General features: G+C 43.2%; 1 protein-coding gene across 1 annotated transcript in view; it reads right to left on the bottom strand.

Annotated features, from left to right (window-relative positions):
• Nucleotides 1–16,857, bottom strand: part of scel (sciellin) — an 89,078-nt gene that overhangs the window by 30,057 nt on the left and 42,164 nt on the right. Inside the window, exons 8-14 of the mRNA XM_080198130.1 lie at nucleotides 15,022–15,087; nucleotides 10,269–10,301; nucleotides 8,244–8,291; nucleotides 7,513–7,572; nucleotides 5,712–5,801; nucleotides 3,545–3,613; nucleotides 1,595–1,669 (exon numbers count right to left, since the gene is read on the bottom strand). Of these exons, the coding sequence (XP_080054256.1) occupies nucleotides 1,595–1,669; nucleotides 3,545–3,613; nucleotides 5,712–5,801; nucleotides 7,513–7,572; nucleotides 8,244–8,291; nucleotides 10,269–10,301; nucleotides 15,022–15,087 (441 nt within the window). The remainder of the gene's footprint in view (nucleotides 1–1,594; nucleotides 1,670–3,544; nucleotides 3,614–5,711; nucleotides 5,802–7,512; nucleotides 7,573–8,243; nucleotides 8,292–10,268; nucleotides 10,302–15,021; nucleotides 15,088–16,857) is intronic.

Here is a 16,857-nt window from a genome sequence, read left to right as displayed (position 1 = left end):
AAATCCTCTAAGGTACTTTCTACCGAGTAAAATTCAATGAAGTGCCTGTCATATAATCATAGCATAGAATCACTAAATTATAGAGGAGAGGAGGAGGCTACGTGACCTATTGTGGCTGTGCTAGGCTAGCTGGAAGAGCTCCTAAGTTCCTCTCCTGTTAGTCTTTCTTCCTCACCCTTTGCCCCAAGTCCTGTACTTATTTTAGTTTAATGACTTTATCCTACTTCCTTTTAAAAGTTGCCTTTCAATCTACCTGTACTATTTTCTCAGACATCCGTTCAATGAATAACAAGGTTTTCCTCATCACGTGCCTGGTTTCTTTTGTTGTCAATTCTACCTTAAATCTATCCTCGGAGAAATCCCTCTGGGAATTCCACTTGCCGGGTAGAAACCGTTTCTTTTATTTAATCTTATCAAAGGTTGTTATAGTGTACTACAACAACTTTCAAACTCCCCTTTAACCTATTCTGCGCGAAAAAAGGTAATCCCAATTTCCCCAAATAACTATGTAAAGATGTTCATTCACCAGTTTAAGGAAAACACAACTCTTTTATTTACAGGTTAAAACTTTGCAGAGACTTGCAGCCTCACGGCTGCAATCAGCTCCTGAGATGGTTCTGAACCCCTTGCTAATCAGAATGATCCCTCACCCTGCTCCCCAATGGGTTCCCTGAGTCATGTATTCTTATGCATTGGATTGATCCTAAAAGGGACAATCAGCACAAACTGAAATCCCTCACCTCTGCTATCATTCTCCTCTACACTCACTCAACACTTTGACATGCTTTCTAAACTATGGTGCTCACAACTGAACACAGATCCAATTGGGGGCTAACTAATGTTTTCTGCAAATTTCCCATACCTTGCCTGAATTTGTGATCTATGCTTCCTTTCACAAAGCCAATTGTATTCTGCCAAACCCCTCAAATGTGCAGAATGTTTTGCATTGCTGGCGGTGGGATCTTGTGGTCAATGGGATTCCCCATTGAACGCACCCCTCGCTGCTGGGATACCTGCGGGGTGGGGGAGGGGGACAGTTGGAGGGGGTGCGGTGCACTATTGGCAGGACCATAAGATCCCACTGGAGTAAACTTCAGTAAGATTTCGGCTTAAGGGACTTTGATGAACATGCTGGAAATGGTTGATTTATGCAAACTACCAGGTTTAGAAATTCTAGGAGCTTTGCATGTATGTGTCAATAGAAATGTGTTGTTGTGAATAACTCCACACACTTCGAAGCAATAGAAAGTTACAAATGAAAACCCCAGTGGGAAATAATCATTCATTGCTCAGCTGCTGCAAAGTTTTATTATTGAGCAGAGTTGGGGTGGACATTATGAGCACACTTTCAGGTCTAACAATATCATTACAATGTACAATTGGTGATTAACAGTTAGCCTGGAGCAGGGTGGTGGCAAAGCAAATAATGTAAGAAATATGGCCGTGACATTTGGGGATAGAGATGTTTGAGAGATGGAAAGAATTCGAAAAGTTCTCAAGAACGAGTTTTGGAAATAAGGAAAATGCGAAATGTTGTCAACTGTACAATGTTCACTGACACATCCCACTCTGTTAGCCAAACCGGTGATCTTACCCTGTACTTGTTTTCTCTGAATTGAATGAAAGATCAATTAGACTCTTGCTGCCAACAGTTGGTGGAAAATCAGATCTGAAAACAGAAAATAAGCTGTGTTACAGCCACAGATTCCAGTATTCATGCAATAGATATTTGGATGTCAATTTCAACTGCTCCCATTTGACCCCCACTCCCAGTTTGTTTTGCAGACTGATTTAACAGGCTGCTGAATTACATGAGAATATAAGCATTTTTCTTTACTGGGGAGGCAATGACATTGTTGCGGGACTGGTAATCCAGAGATCCAGGGTAATGCTTTGGGGGCCAGGTTCAAAACCCATCATGACACAAGATGGGATTTAAGCTCAATTTTAAAAAAAATCTGCAATCAAAAGTCTAAAGCCATTGTCAATTACTTTTAAACAGATTCATTCATGTCCTTTAGGGAAGGAATCCTACGGCCATTATCTGATCTGGCCTATATGTGAATCCAGATGCACAAAAATGTGGTTGACTATTAAATGGCCTAGTAAACCATTCAGTTGTATTCAATTGTGGGAGAGTATGGTAACTGTGAGCCCATATCCAAACCTGCAATGCCATCCCTCACACTCAACTCAAAGCCAACACCATCCCTCACACTCAACTCAAACCCAATACCATCCCCAAACTCAATTCAAACCCTCAGCACCATCCCCCAAACTCAACTCAAACCCAACATCATCCCCAAACTCAATTCAAACCCTCAACACCATCCCCCAAACTCAACTCAAACCCAACATCATCCCCAAACTCAATTCAAGCCCTCAATGCCATTCTCAAACTCAACTCAAACCCAACATCATCCCTCAAACTCAACTCAAACCCAACATCATCCCCAAACTCAATTCAAACTCTCAGCACCATCCCCCAAACTCAACTCAAACCCAACATCATCCCCAAACTCAATTCAAGCCCTCAACGCCATTCTCAAACACAACTCAAACCCAACATCATCCCCAAACTCAATTCAAACCCTCAATATCATCCTCAAACTCAACTCAAACCCTCAACATCATCCCCAAACTCAATTCAGACCCAACACCATCCCTCAAACACAAAGAAAACAGCACTGTGGGTGTACCTACACCTTATGCACTGTAGCAGTTCAAGAAGACAGCTTACCACTACCTTCTGAAGGATGACTAAATGCTGGCCAATCCAGAGATGCCCACATCCCGTAAATGAATTTTTAAAAAAACTGGTGTCATATTTGCCTTTCGGAAACAGAACTGATGTGTACCCTAAACAAGATGACCTCGGTAAATTGGATGATCTTGTATTTAGGTAATAGCACCATGGTAAATTCCTTGCCCAGTCATACAGTTCACATGCAAAGAATTGCCTCTCTTTCAGGGACCAGAAATTGGGCAGTACAATGACAAATGCAATACAAAATTCCTCCAGGAGAGAAGGGAATAGAAAATTATGGCGTAGAAGAATTAATATTTTGTGCAACAGGACATAACACTAAACAAGCATTGGGCCATTAGTTGCTTGAATATATGCCATCTGCAAGCATAAAGGATATGTCCAGGCATTGTATCTTTTTTGAATTAAATCAAAGCATGGGTAACAATATCTCCCTGGTGCACTCTCCATGGCAAGGTCTCCATCAATCAGACTTGACTTGCCAACCTATTAGCACCCTTTTTCTTCACTCAGTATAAATTGCTGCTCTTTATTGAAATTTGGCATTCTTGCATCTGACCAGATGAGCACAAGAAGAAAAACTTTGACAGCGTGTATCTTTTTTTCAGCAGTATGGGGCAATTGACATTGAAAGCAGGATACATGTTCAGAGGTCTACAAGAGAATTGAAAGAGGAAAGCTCCGAACCTGAGCTAATTTGTGAAGCTGTTAAATGTGGCGTTGGCAATAACCCACCACCAAAATGTTAGCCACAGGATGAGGGAATGTGGCACTTACCTTTTGTTTGTATTGTCAGTAGTAGGAGTCAGGTCAATCAGACTTTCAGATTCAGTCTTGGTTGGTGTTCTTTAAACAGGAGAGGAAATTGAGTTATCGCTATTGGTCAATGCCAATCTCATTGCAAGTCAATGTCAGACTTTCTCTCGCTATTGTTCCAGTTGACTTCAAGGGCTGAATTATTCCCCACAAAGGCAGGAAAGAGGATTTGGGAATATTTTTGGGACCCCCTCCCCACCTCGCATGGGAAACTAAAGACGAGGTTTTCGTGTTGATGAACCCTTAATTGGCACAGTGATGGTGAGGATGCTCATGAGGGTACCCGACTGCATTATTATAGAATCATAGAACTCCCCCTGTGCAGAAGGAGGCCATTCAGCCCATCGAGACTGCACCCGCAACAATCCTACCCAGGCCCCACCCCGTAACCCCATGTATTTTATCCTGCTAATCACCCTAAGTCACAGATCCTGGGACACTAAATGGCAATTTAGCATGAACTATCCACCCGACTTTGGACTGTGGGAAGAAACTGGAGCACCCAGGTGAAACCCATGCACACATGGGAGATTCATGCAAACGCCACACAGTCATTCAAGGCCAGAACCGAACCTTCGTCCCTGATGCTGTGAGGCTGCAGTGCTAATCGTTGTACCACCGTGCCACCCTACCATGCCAGGTTGGTCCTATCATGCCAGTACTCAACAAGAAGGGGTCCTCTCTGCCACTTTCTAAAAATATTAATTAAAAATGTATTTAAAGCAATCAGGTTACAACTGTGGAAAGCGGGGATGGGGATGTGGGATTAGGGGAAGCCTTCCCTTTTATAGGGTGGTCTATGACTTTATGCCCACCATGCCTACAATCCAGGGAAGGTTGGTATACTTGCCAGAAATGTCAGCACTCCAGCCTGCCACCAGATGCCTACCTCAAGGCAATTAACCTGTTCAGCAGACCTGCCCACACACCATGCCACCCCATTACCCTTTTCCACCATCACTACCCCAGGGCCATCAGGAAACTTAAACCCTGCTGGACAAAGCTCTAACTAAGTCTGATTCCCTGCCTGACAACAGCCTTCCTGAAGCCAGAACACACATTGATCAAAGTGGCCAGTGTGGGGAATGGGGGGGCAGGAAGGTTGCAAGCCCATTGGCCTTGTAGTCTTCAGGCTCTGTCTACCTCTGTCCCAGCATTAACAAAGCCCAAAGTCTCAGCCCCAGGAGTTCATTCAATTAGCAGCTCAGCCTGTCAAGAGCATGGGGTGGACTAATCACCCACGGTGCAGACAGAGGGAAATTTCATTTTCCTGATCCATACTTACCTACCTTGTTATCATAACAATGGTAATTTGCTGGGTTTACATTGACAGGCAGTATAGACAAGCAGTCGCAGATCAATTAACCTCACATTCTGAAATGTAAAACAGTGAGGATAATGGCCCAGGGACACATGCAGCTCCACCATGACCCTACCAGAGCAGTCTGGAGGGAAGAGTGTCAGGAAGATGAGGGGCACAGTTTAAAGGAGATGTACGAGACAAGTTTTTACACAGAGGATGGTGAGTGCCTGGAACTCGCTACCAGGGGAGGTAGTGGAAGCAGATATGATAGTGACTTGTAAGGGGCTGACTGGACAAGTGCATGAATAGGATGGGAATAGATGGATATGGTCCTCGGAAGGGTAGGGGGATTTAGTTCAGATGGGCAGCATAGCTTGGAGGGCTGAAATGTCTGTCCCTGTGCTGTGATTTTCTTTGTTCTTTGTTAAGATTTGGCTGGGTTAGGGAATATCTATATACACACATACATGCACAAGTGTGCACAGATGCACACACGCACAAGTATGCACACACACACACACACACACACACACACACACACACACACACACACACACACACACACACACACACACACACACACACAGTGTCATTGGGGGAATATTTTAAATAAAAAGTTTTCTTATAGAACATCCTTTTCCTTTAAGTTTGTTTTCTCCTCTTCCCCAACGTAATCCCCACAGAGATTATGTGTGAAAAAGGCGCCATCTTGTTTTCCATGATTAAAACATTACACCCTCTCACAATAATCACGCAGTAATACAATTATCAATCCGGTTAAGCAGTATAAAACAAACAATCTCGAAAAGGATTTTGTCTCCTCACTTTGATCTATTTCGATCCAGCGTTGAAGACTTTGGCATATAGCCACTTCCTGAAATGTCATCTTTTTGGCTGCCCCATTTCAAAATTGGCCTGTAAATGGAAAATAACAAAATGTCACTTTCTGAATCTGAGAAGAAAGCGATTATAATTGTGTAAAGCTGCTTTATTTCAAATTTATAATGTACATTTGATATGAGAGTCGTAATATGGGTTCTTTATGTAGCTGTGGTGGTGCCTTATTAATTAGATCTTGAGACTTGTGTGCTAAACATCAATATTTTGTTTGATAATCTTCAACTATTTACAATTTCAAGTATGGTCTTGTATAGCGTTGCTCCCGCCATACAGGCTAACTGCTTACAGAGTGTTCTTCTAGATTGTTCTCTAAACATGTGACTACATACATCACATTATGGGCGGCACCACCCTTGCTTCCCACCTCAACACTTGCTCTGCTGAGCACCTTCATATTATAACATGTGCAGGCACATCTCATCGCACTAAGTGTGAAAGTCCTGTTGGTTTATTGTTAAATGAGGTGAGGGTGACAGGGAAGAGAGGGTTAAAAGAAGCCAAGTCAGCATTGAGTTGACCTGTTCCAACCTGCAGTCATAAAGCACAAGGCAGGCTGAATTGGGGGAGGTGTGCGACTTCAAGTTTAAAGTTTATTTATTAGTCACAAGTATTAATACTGAAATGAAGTTACTGTGAAAATCCCCTAGTCCGCCACACTCTGGCACATATTCAGGTACATTGAGGGAGAACTTAGCGCAGCCAATATACCTAACCAGCATGTCTTTCAAATTGTGGGAGGAAACCACAGCACCTGGAGGAAACACGGGGGGAACATACAGACTCCGCACACCAAGCCGGGAATTGAACCCGAGTCCCTGATACTGTGAGGCCACAGTGCTGACCACTGTCCTACCGTGCCCGCCCCTATTGAGGTGAAAGTACTGCCCTCAGGAGCTGCTGGCCAAACCGATAGACTGGTGGTTCCAACAGTTCCGCCAGCACCAAGGGCACATTACTGTGCACCCCCAGACTGTCACCCCCAGAAGGAAAAAGGCCCAATGGATCCGGGAGCCAGGATAAGTCCAGGGTCTTGGACTGGGAGAATTTGGGAAGAAGGGCAGTGAGGGTTGGCAGTGGTGTTATTCATGCAGCAAGCAGGCAGGAAGGTAGGGGGATTCAGTCTGAAGGATGCTACCTGCCACCTGCAAAGGGCAGCCCCTGGAGATAATACTCTCACACCCTCACCCTCCACTTTCCTGTCCGTAGGCTGTTTTGTCTTAGATGGTGTTAAGCTTCTTGTGTGTTCTTGGAGCTGCATCCATCCAGGCAAGTGGGGAACGGTCCGTCACACATTCCCGACTTGTGCCTTGTGCAGGGTGGACAGGCTCTGAGGAGTCAGGTAGTGAGTTACTTGCCACAGTATTCCTAGACTCTGACCTGCTACAATTACATTTCTGGAAGTTTAAATATTACAAGGTGACAGATCGCTGAGTAGAGTCAGTAAATTAAGGTGGTTCACGATTTTGTGAGTGGATTAAGACATTACGCATGTTCAAAGGGGCTAATTATTGGAGAAACCATGCAAGGGCACTTAAAATGGTGGCTCTATGGAGGACAGTGTGTAAAGACAATATTATAAATTGATCCCTTCCTGTAGAAACATCCATGCATCACCCTAAAGCTTCATAAACACAAGGAATTTGAGGTTAAAGTGCAAGTTAACAAAAATGTGAATATATTTGGTTTTGTGAAACAAATTTTTCAATGACCAGAACCTGATACTTACTTGGTAGGGGATTTTTCCTGTGTTGTTATTTGACCATCAGGACTGGGTCTGCTCTGTGGGCTAAAAAAGAGGAAAAACAGAGTGATCTTTGGAACATGGCGTAAAACACATTCCCCAAGTCACCATGAATGTCAAAAAACTCATGCAGAAAATATTGAATAGTGTGCAAACAATTCACATGACTTGAGTTTTATTTTTAAGGCAAGTGCATCAAAACAACAAGATTATTGCATCAACCTACAAACTTTCCACAATGGTGGCAGAGTGGTTAGCACTGCTGACTTTCAGCACCAGGGACCCCAGTTCAATTCCGACCTCGGATGACTCTCTACACGAAGTCTGCACATTCTCCCTGTGTCTGCGTGGGTTTCCCCCGGATGCTCCGGTTTCCTCCCACACTCCAAGGATGCGCAGGGTAGGTGGATTGGCCACGTTAAACTGCCCCTTAGGGTCAGGGAGATCAGCAGGGTATATATGGGGGGGGTTAGGGGGATAGGGCCTGGGTGGGATTGTTTCAGTACAGGGTCGATGGGCCCAATGGCCTCCTTCTGCACTGTAGGGATTCTATACGCACTGTCTGCGATTCCACGGGGATCGGAGCAGGGGAGGGGCAGACAATGGGAAGGTCCCTTGACCTTGGGTGGGATTTTACAGTCTCGGGTCCAGTGAAGCATAAAATCCCACCCTGTGATTCTATGATCTTTAGCTGAACGTTATAGTTGTGGCCTTACCTCTTGCTGGTTGGACTGTCTGGTTTTGATTCAGATGAAATTATGGTCCTGAAACAAAAAGAAAGTTAGAGAAGATACATTTGCAAAACTAAAATAATTCAGCTTTCAAAATGTGCTTTGGCAAAACTCAAAATGAGCAAATGGTGGCTGGGGAAATGAATCATTTAAAAACATTTCCTAATCCACAATAATATGGCCCTACACCAAGATTCTCCGACCTCGCCCGTGGCTGTGATTTTCCGATCCTGGCTGGCAGCGGGGAACGGGATGTGTGAGATTGGAGAATCCCAGATCTAATCTTAAAATCCGAGCCAAGCCATCCTGGAGTGAAATCAGGAAGCATTTCTTCACACAAAGTGCAGGAGAATTGTGAAATTTTCTCCTCCAAATGCTTCAAGTCACTTGAATCTCCCAGCACTGAGGCTAGTAGATTTTTGTTAGATGGAGTTATCGAGGGATATAGATCAATGATGTATACCAGTAAATTAAATTAGTCATGAGTTGACTGGCAGAACAGGCTCGAGGGGCTGAATGGCCTACTTCTGTTCTTATGTTCCGATAGACAGTGAGCCGGAGAGAATATTGTTACTTTTAATCTACAATTTAATGTCTTGGTGAGACTGCCATTGGCTAAATCTGCAAGTCTGCTGCTGATATCAAAGCAGGATGCAGGATAAGCAGTTGGAAATGGTGTAGACAGATTCACAGTAATTAAATAATTAGTGAATGCAGTAGGCGCAACTGCAGTTTGGTAAAATAATTAATGTGGGTCAGCGAGTGAGAGAGTACACTCATCAGGAAAGGTTCATATGTCGTGGGATTTAATATAAGATCAAAATTCAAAATAAGGTTATTTTACTCTGTCAATGCAATCAATCAGACCACATATCTTTACAATTGAGATCACAGTGAACAGAACTGTGAGTTATTAAAGTCAAGTTGTGATGACTGATAATGTTGCAAGTTAATATGGTCTCTAGGAAGTCAATATTAATGGACTCATGGAGTTGGGTATTACAGCTTACTGGGAGTGTGATGACAGGCCATTGGGTTGGAGGGTGGGCAGCGGGTTGTAAAGTGAAGCACTAAGCCCCTCACCCCTAGCTCACTGCAACTCTACCAGTGGCAGGGTTGGTGTTTGTGTGCCAGTTCGGGCACCTAAGTCACAGATTAATGGCCATCCAAGGGTCATCCCCTGCTGACAGCGGGATTTTAACCATGGTGGGGGCAAATGTGTAGCTCATCGCGTTTCAATGATTCTAACTGGTGGTCATTTCAGTAGTAGTGGGTATGTCCTGTGACCATCAGGATAACCCCCCACACTCCCAACATGGGTGACACGGTGGCACAGTGGTTAGCACTGCTGCCTGACAGTGCCAGGGACCTGGGTTCGATTCCCGGCTTGGGTCACTGTCTGTGTGGAGACTGCACCTTCTCCCCGTGTCTGTGTGGGTTTCCTCCAGGTGATCCGGTTTCCTCGCACGGTCCAAAGACGTGTGGGTTAGGTAGATTGGCCATGCTAAATTGCGCCTTAGTGTCAGAGGGACTAGCTGGGGTAAATGCATGGGGTTATGGAGGTAGGGGCAGGGTGGGATTGTGGTCGGTGCAGTCTCAGTGGGCTGAATGGCCTCCTTCTGTAGTGTAGGATCCTATGATTCTAAGGTCATCGCACAACATGCTCCCCTCCCCTTCCCTTCCCCTTGGCACCCCACCACCCCCAGACTCAGATTGATGAACAGTTTTGCCAGGGCCGGCTGCAGTGCCAGTGGTGGCCACCACTCCCAGTGGCGCTGCAGCGAACAGGGATACGCAGGCCGTTTGATGGGCCGATAGCTTTCAGAGGTGGGACTTCCTGCTCATATGGCGGGGGGCGGGGGTGAGACCTTCCTCAAGCCAAATAATGTTCTGATAGCCATTGAATGGATGTGATAAGAGATCCCCACACCTCCAACCTCACCCAACCCTGTAAAGTCCTACCCACATTCTTTCAACTTAGGTGTATTGAGACAAAAACCAAACACTCACATCTTTGGCAAATCATCGGTTTTGTAGGTCGTCCTGCAATTAGTACAAAAAAGAAGCAAGCTTTCAGGTCATGTAGTTCTATTGATTTCAATCATTAAAGTAACATTTAAATAATTAACCTAAAAAGTTGGCTGCAAAAGCATTGCTTATTGTTAGAAAGAGTGTAAATATTAATTGGCCCCAAATCAAAAGCTCAATTCACAATTCTGCCAATCTGTTGCAATCAGAGTAAATGAATTAAAAATGGCAACAGTAGAAGGACCATAGGACATAGGAGCAGAGACAAGCCATTTGGCCCAGTGAGTCTGCTTTGCCATTCAATGAGATCATGACTGATCTGATATGGTAATCCAAAATTAAATTCAGTAGATAATCCTCGAGCTACACTTCAGTTTAATTTTAGGACTGATCTTTTACTCAAATGTTTTATTCATATTGAAAATGACCAGACTTAATCACTTTTCAAATAAAATTATTTTGGTCTCATCAGATAACTTTGAAAGTCTGGAGGATAGGCTGGAAAGCCAAGTTGGTTGAGTAAATCACCCCATCACCATAAGTTGGGAAATCTTACAAAAGGGCAGCACAACGGTTAGCACTGCTGCCTAATAGCTCAAGGTAAGACGTCTGACAACACCAGGTTTAAGTCCAACCGATTTATTTGATAGTAAACTCGCAAGCTTTCGGGGTTCTAGTGCGAGTTTACTGTCAAATAAGTCGGTTGGACTTAAACCTGGTGTTGTCAGACTTCTTACTGTGTTTACCCCAGTCCAACGCCGGCATCTCCACATCTTAATAGCTCAAGGGACCTGGGTCCGATTCCTGTCTTGGGTCACTGTCTGTGTGGAGGTTGTACATTCTCCCCACTTCTGTGTGGGTTTCCTCCAGATGCTCTGGTTTCCTCCTCCAGTCTAAAGATGTGTGATTTAGGTTGATTGGCCATGGTAAATTGCCCCTTAATGTCCCAGGATGTGTAGGTTAGAGGGATTAGTGGGGTAAATATGTGGGGTTACGTGGATAGGGCCTGAGTGGGATTGTAGTTAGTGCAGACTTGATGAGCTGAATGGCCTCTCCCTGCACTGCAGGGATTCTATGATTCATAATGAAAGCTGAAGAACAAATAATTGGCTGGAAAGCTTGTTTGAAAATTCAAAGTCAGCAAAGTTCATTTACTGTGCGACTTCAGAAGGCAGTACCCTCTGGTGGAATCTTGGAGTAAAAACACGTACAATACAACCCAGGTTACTGGGACATTCAGGATTACATACCAATTGCAAGGGCTAAATTTAACCTGTGCAGAGAATTAAGATGTGTGAGGGTGTTTCACATTAATGACTTCTCAAGTATCTTTTCAATTTAACACAGATTAAATGTGAAAATAAACTGTCAAGTTAAAGTCTGGAAATGCCATACTCTTGTTGTGCTAGATAATAGAAGGACATACAATGAGGACGGACGATATTGTGGGTGCAGTAGACTGTGTGTTTTTTGGTGTAATGTTTGAGAAGACCAGAGAGATTAGTGCTTTGCTGGCCCTGGGGTGTGTGCGGGTGTTAACTTTTGAAGTACTTTATCTCGACAGTGTCTGCTACGAGCTATTGCATTTGGAATTACCAAACCAAATTTTTACAAGTGAATTTTTTTACATTTGTATATGGATGCATATAATTTTCTTTTGGACAGATTTCAATGTACATCAGGAATTTTAACACTAAAAACCTATGAAAGGCTGTGGAGGTAATCTTCCTAAAAAAAAAGTGCCAAATGAGACTGAAAACGGGAAAGAATCACACCCATTTTTTGGCTGAGCTCCCAAGAGAAAATCTTCTGCCACTTAGTGCAAATAAATGAGGCAAAATGTGATTCACACCATTAGAGGGGAGTGGACGGAGTCTATTCTCGCTGGGAAGCTGGCTGCTGACAGCTGGAGGGCGCCATTGTGCATGCGTTGATCTCCCAGTGTGGTAACTGTTTACAAGGGTATACAGTTTGTGCACTAAGAGATATCTCACTCCCCCTACTCCCCTGGACATCACACTTCCACCAATCCCACCCCCAACGCATCCCTCACCCTCACCATCCCCCTCCTCCCCTGGTCGACTGATGGGACAAGCCACTAAGATCGCTCCTAAGATATTTTTTCAACCATGTGGTAGTCTCTCAAAGTGAGGAGGACGCTTGCCATGGAATACGTCCTGTGGCAAGAGCTTGCACATGCTGTCTGTTAACATGGGGAGGCTGTTGCATTGTAGCTACCACACACTTTTCGCAGATCAGGAGATCCTCCCTCTCTTAGCACTTGCTGAAGGTATTTGGGTAGGATTTGCAAGTTGTTAATCAAGCTCTTTGGCCACATCATGAACACACCTTCCATGGCCAACATCCCTGAGTGGGATTCAAACCTATCACTTCTGACTCAAAGGTTGGGACACTACCCTCGGCACCCAGAAGACCTGCTCCTACACAACTTATCAAAATGTAATGTTTGTAAAACCTGGCCATGGTTGATGGCTGTGGTAATAAATTATTGATGATGTGAGAGTGCATTGGCTTCTTGAACCGCTGCATGGCCACATTGACTTACGTATCCCAATGAGGAAATCACTTACTGCTTATAGTGTGAGCGCTGAGTATGGATTTCAGAGGGACTTTCAACTACACTTGCTTCAATAAATGGAAAATGCTTCTTCCCAGTTTTTGTTCAGACAACAGACAAGGCTTAATGACAACAGAGAGTAATAATTCTTTATTATTGTTAGTTGATCAGTATGATTTAATGGGATTTTTCCTGTATCCAATTTTAATTACTTGTTATTTAATTACTTGCTTTTTAATTAATTGCCTGCCTTAACACTGCATCATAGGCCACCAAACTCAGGCCCATGGACTTGGTGACCTGTGAGCTATTATGCAACAAGAGGCAAGAATTAATTATATCAGAAAGGAAAAATTCATTATTATTGCTCAATAGTTTAGGTCACTAATGATTATTGAAGATTGAAAATGGGAGAATTGCATTATGGATGAGTGATGTAATATTGCTTGTTTTGCACTTATGCCCAAAGTCAAAATTTTTCTCAATAAGTTTTGCTGTTCGTTAATTGACTTGAAAAAGGCAAACACTTCTAAAAATAACCCTAGAGGTCACAGGTACAAACAAATTAAAACTGCAATATGTGGCATACAGCAACCTGACATAATGGCTGAGTAATGTCTGAGAACTGGAAGGTTAACCTCTTAATTTTTACCTCACTTATTAACATATTTCCATTAAATTCTTTCCAAACTATTATAATATGATTATTTACTTATTAATTTTGAATGGGTTGACAGGCATATTAAAGAGAATATGAGAACAAGCCCAGGAGAACAGAAGAAATAAACTCCTTGTGCGTCACAGGAGTGTTTCACATGTTTTTAGTCTCTTCATCTAAGGAAGAGGTAATGACTTCAATGTGACCCACAAGGTTGGGCCCTTAGAGTAGAGCTCCCTGATTGAGCTCATAATTGCCTGCCCAATCAGGGAGTCTCACCTGTGTATAAATATGGGAGTGGCAGGTCCACTAACACTCTGGATTCTGGCTTTGTACCTGAAGTACTCTAGCAGTGGAATAGAATTTGTAAATAGTGGGAATCTGGCGAAGGCACACTGGCCTCTGAGCAGTTATTTCAGAAGAATTTTCTTGCCATAGAGGGATTGCAATAGAGGTTGACCAGACTAATGCATGGGATGGTGGGATTGTGATGTGAGGAAAGTTTGAGGAGATTGTGTCTGTATCTCTAAACTTTAAAAGAAAGCAGGGTGGCTTCATAGAAACATATAACATTTTTATGGAGGAAAAACAGGATAGATGCAGTTATGGAGATGCTGGTGTTGGACTGGACTGGGCTGGGCACAGTAAAATGTTTCATAATACCAGTCCAACAGATTTATTTGAAATCATGAGCCTTTGGAGTGCTGCCCCTTCATCAGGTGAGTGGCTACTCATCCTGGAACTCCCTCCTAACAGCACTCAGTGTGTTGCCACATCACATAGACTGCAGCAATTCAAGAAGGTGTCTCACTGTTGCCTTCGCAAGGGCAATTGGGGATGGACAATAAGTGCTGACCTTGCCAGCAACACCCATATTGCATGAGAGAAGTTTCAGAAATGACTTGGTACTAAGCAGAGGGACTTGTCAAGTGAGTGTTGCAGCAGGGGAAATAGAAAATAAGTCAATAAAGCCCAGCTTGGTGAAGCAACATTCCGTTCATTTACTTGCTAAAGAAAACATGGAGTTTGTACATTCTCCCTGTGTCTGGGTGGGTTTCCTCCCACAGTCCAAAGATGTACAAGTTAGGTGGGTTGGCCATGCTAAATTGACACTAAGTATCAGGGAGACTAGCTAGGGTAAACATATGGGGCTATGGTGATAGGGGCCTGGGTGGTATTGCAGTCAATGCAGACTCGATGAGCCGAATGGCGTCTGACTGCTTTGTAGGATTCAATTTAAAAACATTGGCAAAGCTTAGGTGATCTGAAGTCAACAGCAATGGAGATCAGGCATTTATTTTTATAATGATCTGGGGGCTCCTCTGCTACAGTCATGCTTATTAAATAGTAATCCAGATGTGAACTCCATTTATTAATATTAATTCCAAAGATCAAAGTGTTAACCTTGATGGATTTACAAATGTTAGTCATGTATTATTAAAGTAAGTCCCATTTTAAGGGAAAATAGATTCCATGTTGCTGTGGAATTTCCATCCTACCTGGTCTTTCTATCCAAACTTGAATACTTGCTTGTAGGGCTGCTGATGTCCAAGCTGCCTGTGTCTCTGTGTTAAACAAGTACAAGAATGTGGGGAAAAAATCAGTTAACATGAAAACAAAGCAATACTCTTTTAGCACGACGGACATGGCAATTTTCAACAAAAGTCAAAGATTTGCAAAGCACAATTCTAAGACATGAAATTTCGAAAGCATCTTGATTGGGAAGCTGTCAGCATTGATTAAATATGATCATTTTTGTTTTCTACTTTGCTAGAATCATTTGTATTGCAAAATTTCGTGCTCTACTGAATTGAAAGAAGGCATCCAAAATGTGATCTTGCAGAGGTACATAACAGCGTAAATGGTAGCAGCTATGAAATCTAAGGACAGATGACAGGAAGTTCATTTCAGGCTAAGAGTGATCACTTTGCAGAATGGATTATGAACTGGAGCAAAAATCATAGATTTAACTAAAACCCACTGGAGGCTGCAATGAGAAATGTTGGCCACATTCTGCTACTGAAACCCTTTTCAGTTATCCCTAGACCTGACAGGCCTCCCAGACTCTTTCTACAAACTTGAGATCATCTAAAACTCTGCTATCCTTGTCCTAACTTGCACCAAATTCGCTTCACCCATCATTCCTCTGCTCACACACTCAACGCTAGCATTTGGTTTCTGCCAAAGCAAGTTTACAATTCATATCCTTGTTTTTAAATCCCTACATCATCTTACCCCTCTCTTGCAATGAAATCTCTTCCAGCCCTGTAAATCTCTAATCCTAGCTTCTTGAAAATCCAAAGTTCAGTCGTTCCACTATTGGCAGATACGTCTTTAGCTGCCTAGATCCTAAGCTGTTGACGTTCTCTCTCTGAAACTCTTTACCTCTCTATCTTGCTTTCCTCATTTAAGACAACCTATCTGCCTGACCAAACTTTTGGTCATCTGTCCTAATTTCTGTTTAGCTGGGTCAGAGTCAAGTATTCAATAATGCCCCTGGCAAGCATCTTCAACATGTGTTCCAGTTTAAAGCACTCTATAGGAATGCATTGTTGTAGGTTTCTCAGCTGTGTGATTTGGAGGTTCTTAAACATGGGCTGGGATTTTCCAACTCTTCCCACTTCCGGTCCCGCCAAAGGTGACATCCTGTGACGAGTTCCCTGGTGGCAGGGTAGCGTGCCTTACAAAACACCATTGACCACGATGGGATTGGAAGATCTCACGAGCGGCTAATGGTGTGCTGCCTCTGCTGCCGGAAAACAGGCCGCGGGGGGACAGGAAAATCCTGGCCGTGGGGTTGGGTTTCAATGTGATAAGACACCCAACTGACCAAAAGCAAAGCAGCGCTGAAACTGAAATGGAGCTACAGCCACTAACTAAAAATATTCACCGCTCATGTCTGGAACCAGCAAGGTGGACTTCCTGAGGACGGTTTTTATAGTTAATCTGCATTTACTTCTGTTATGTCTTTCTAATAAACATTTTAGCTTGCTCGTTCACGCGTGGTTGCAAACTTAACTACATTATGAGATCAAGAGGAACATAGTTTGTTAATATATCCAAACCATACTATTGGTTTATGTTTAAGGTTATTGAGTTTATTACAATAATTTAAAAAAATTCCCTGTTGAATATCTCCAGAACTTTATTACCGAGTCCTTAACTAAAAGTAAAATCAACTGATGCAGGGCAGGCGCCGATCCCATTTGCTGTTTGGAATATCAATTCATTAAGCTATATTTGGCCATCACTGAGAGTTACTTCATGAAATAAAATTTGAATTATTGAGAACACTGCAGGTATTTCCATGACATTGTAGACTCGTTCTCATTGCT

Source organism: Carcharhinus amblyrhynchos, chromosome 10, assembly GCF_965287045.1.
Source record: "Carcharhinus amblyrhynchos chromosome 10, sCarAmb.v2.hapA, whole genome shotgun sequence".
NCBI lineage: Eukaryota > Metazoa > Chordata > Chondrichthyes > Carcharhiniformes > Carcharhinidae > Carcharhinus > Carcharhinus amblyrhynchos.
This window is presented reverse-complemented; position numbering and strand designations above follow the sequence as displayed.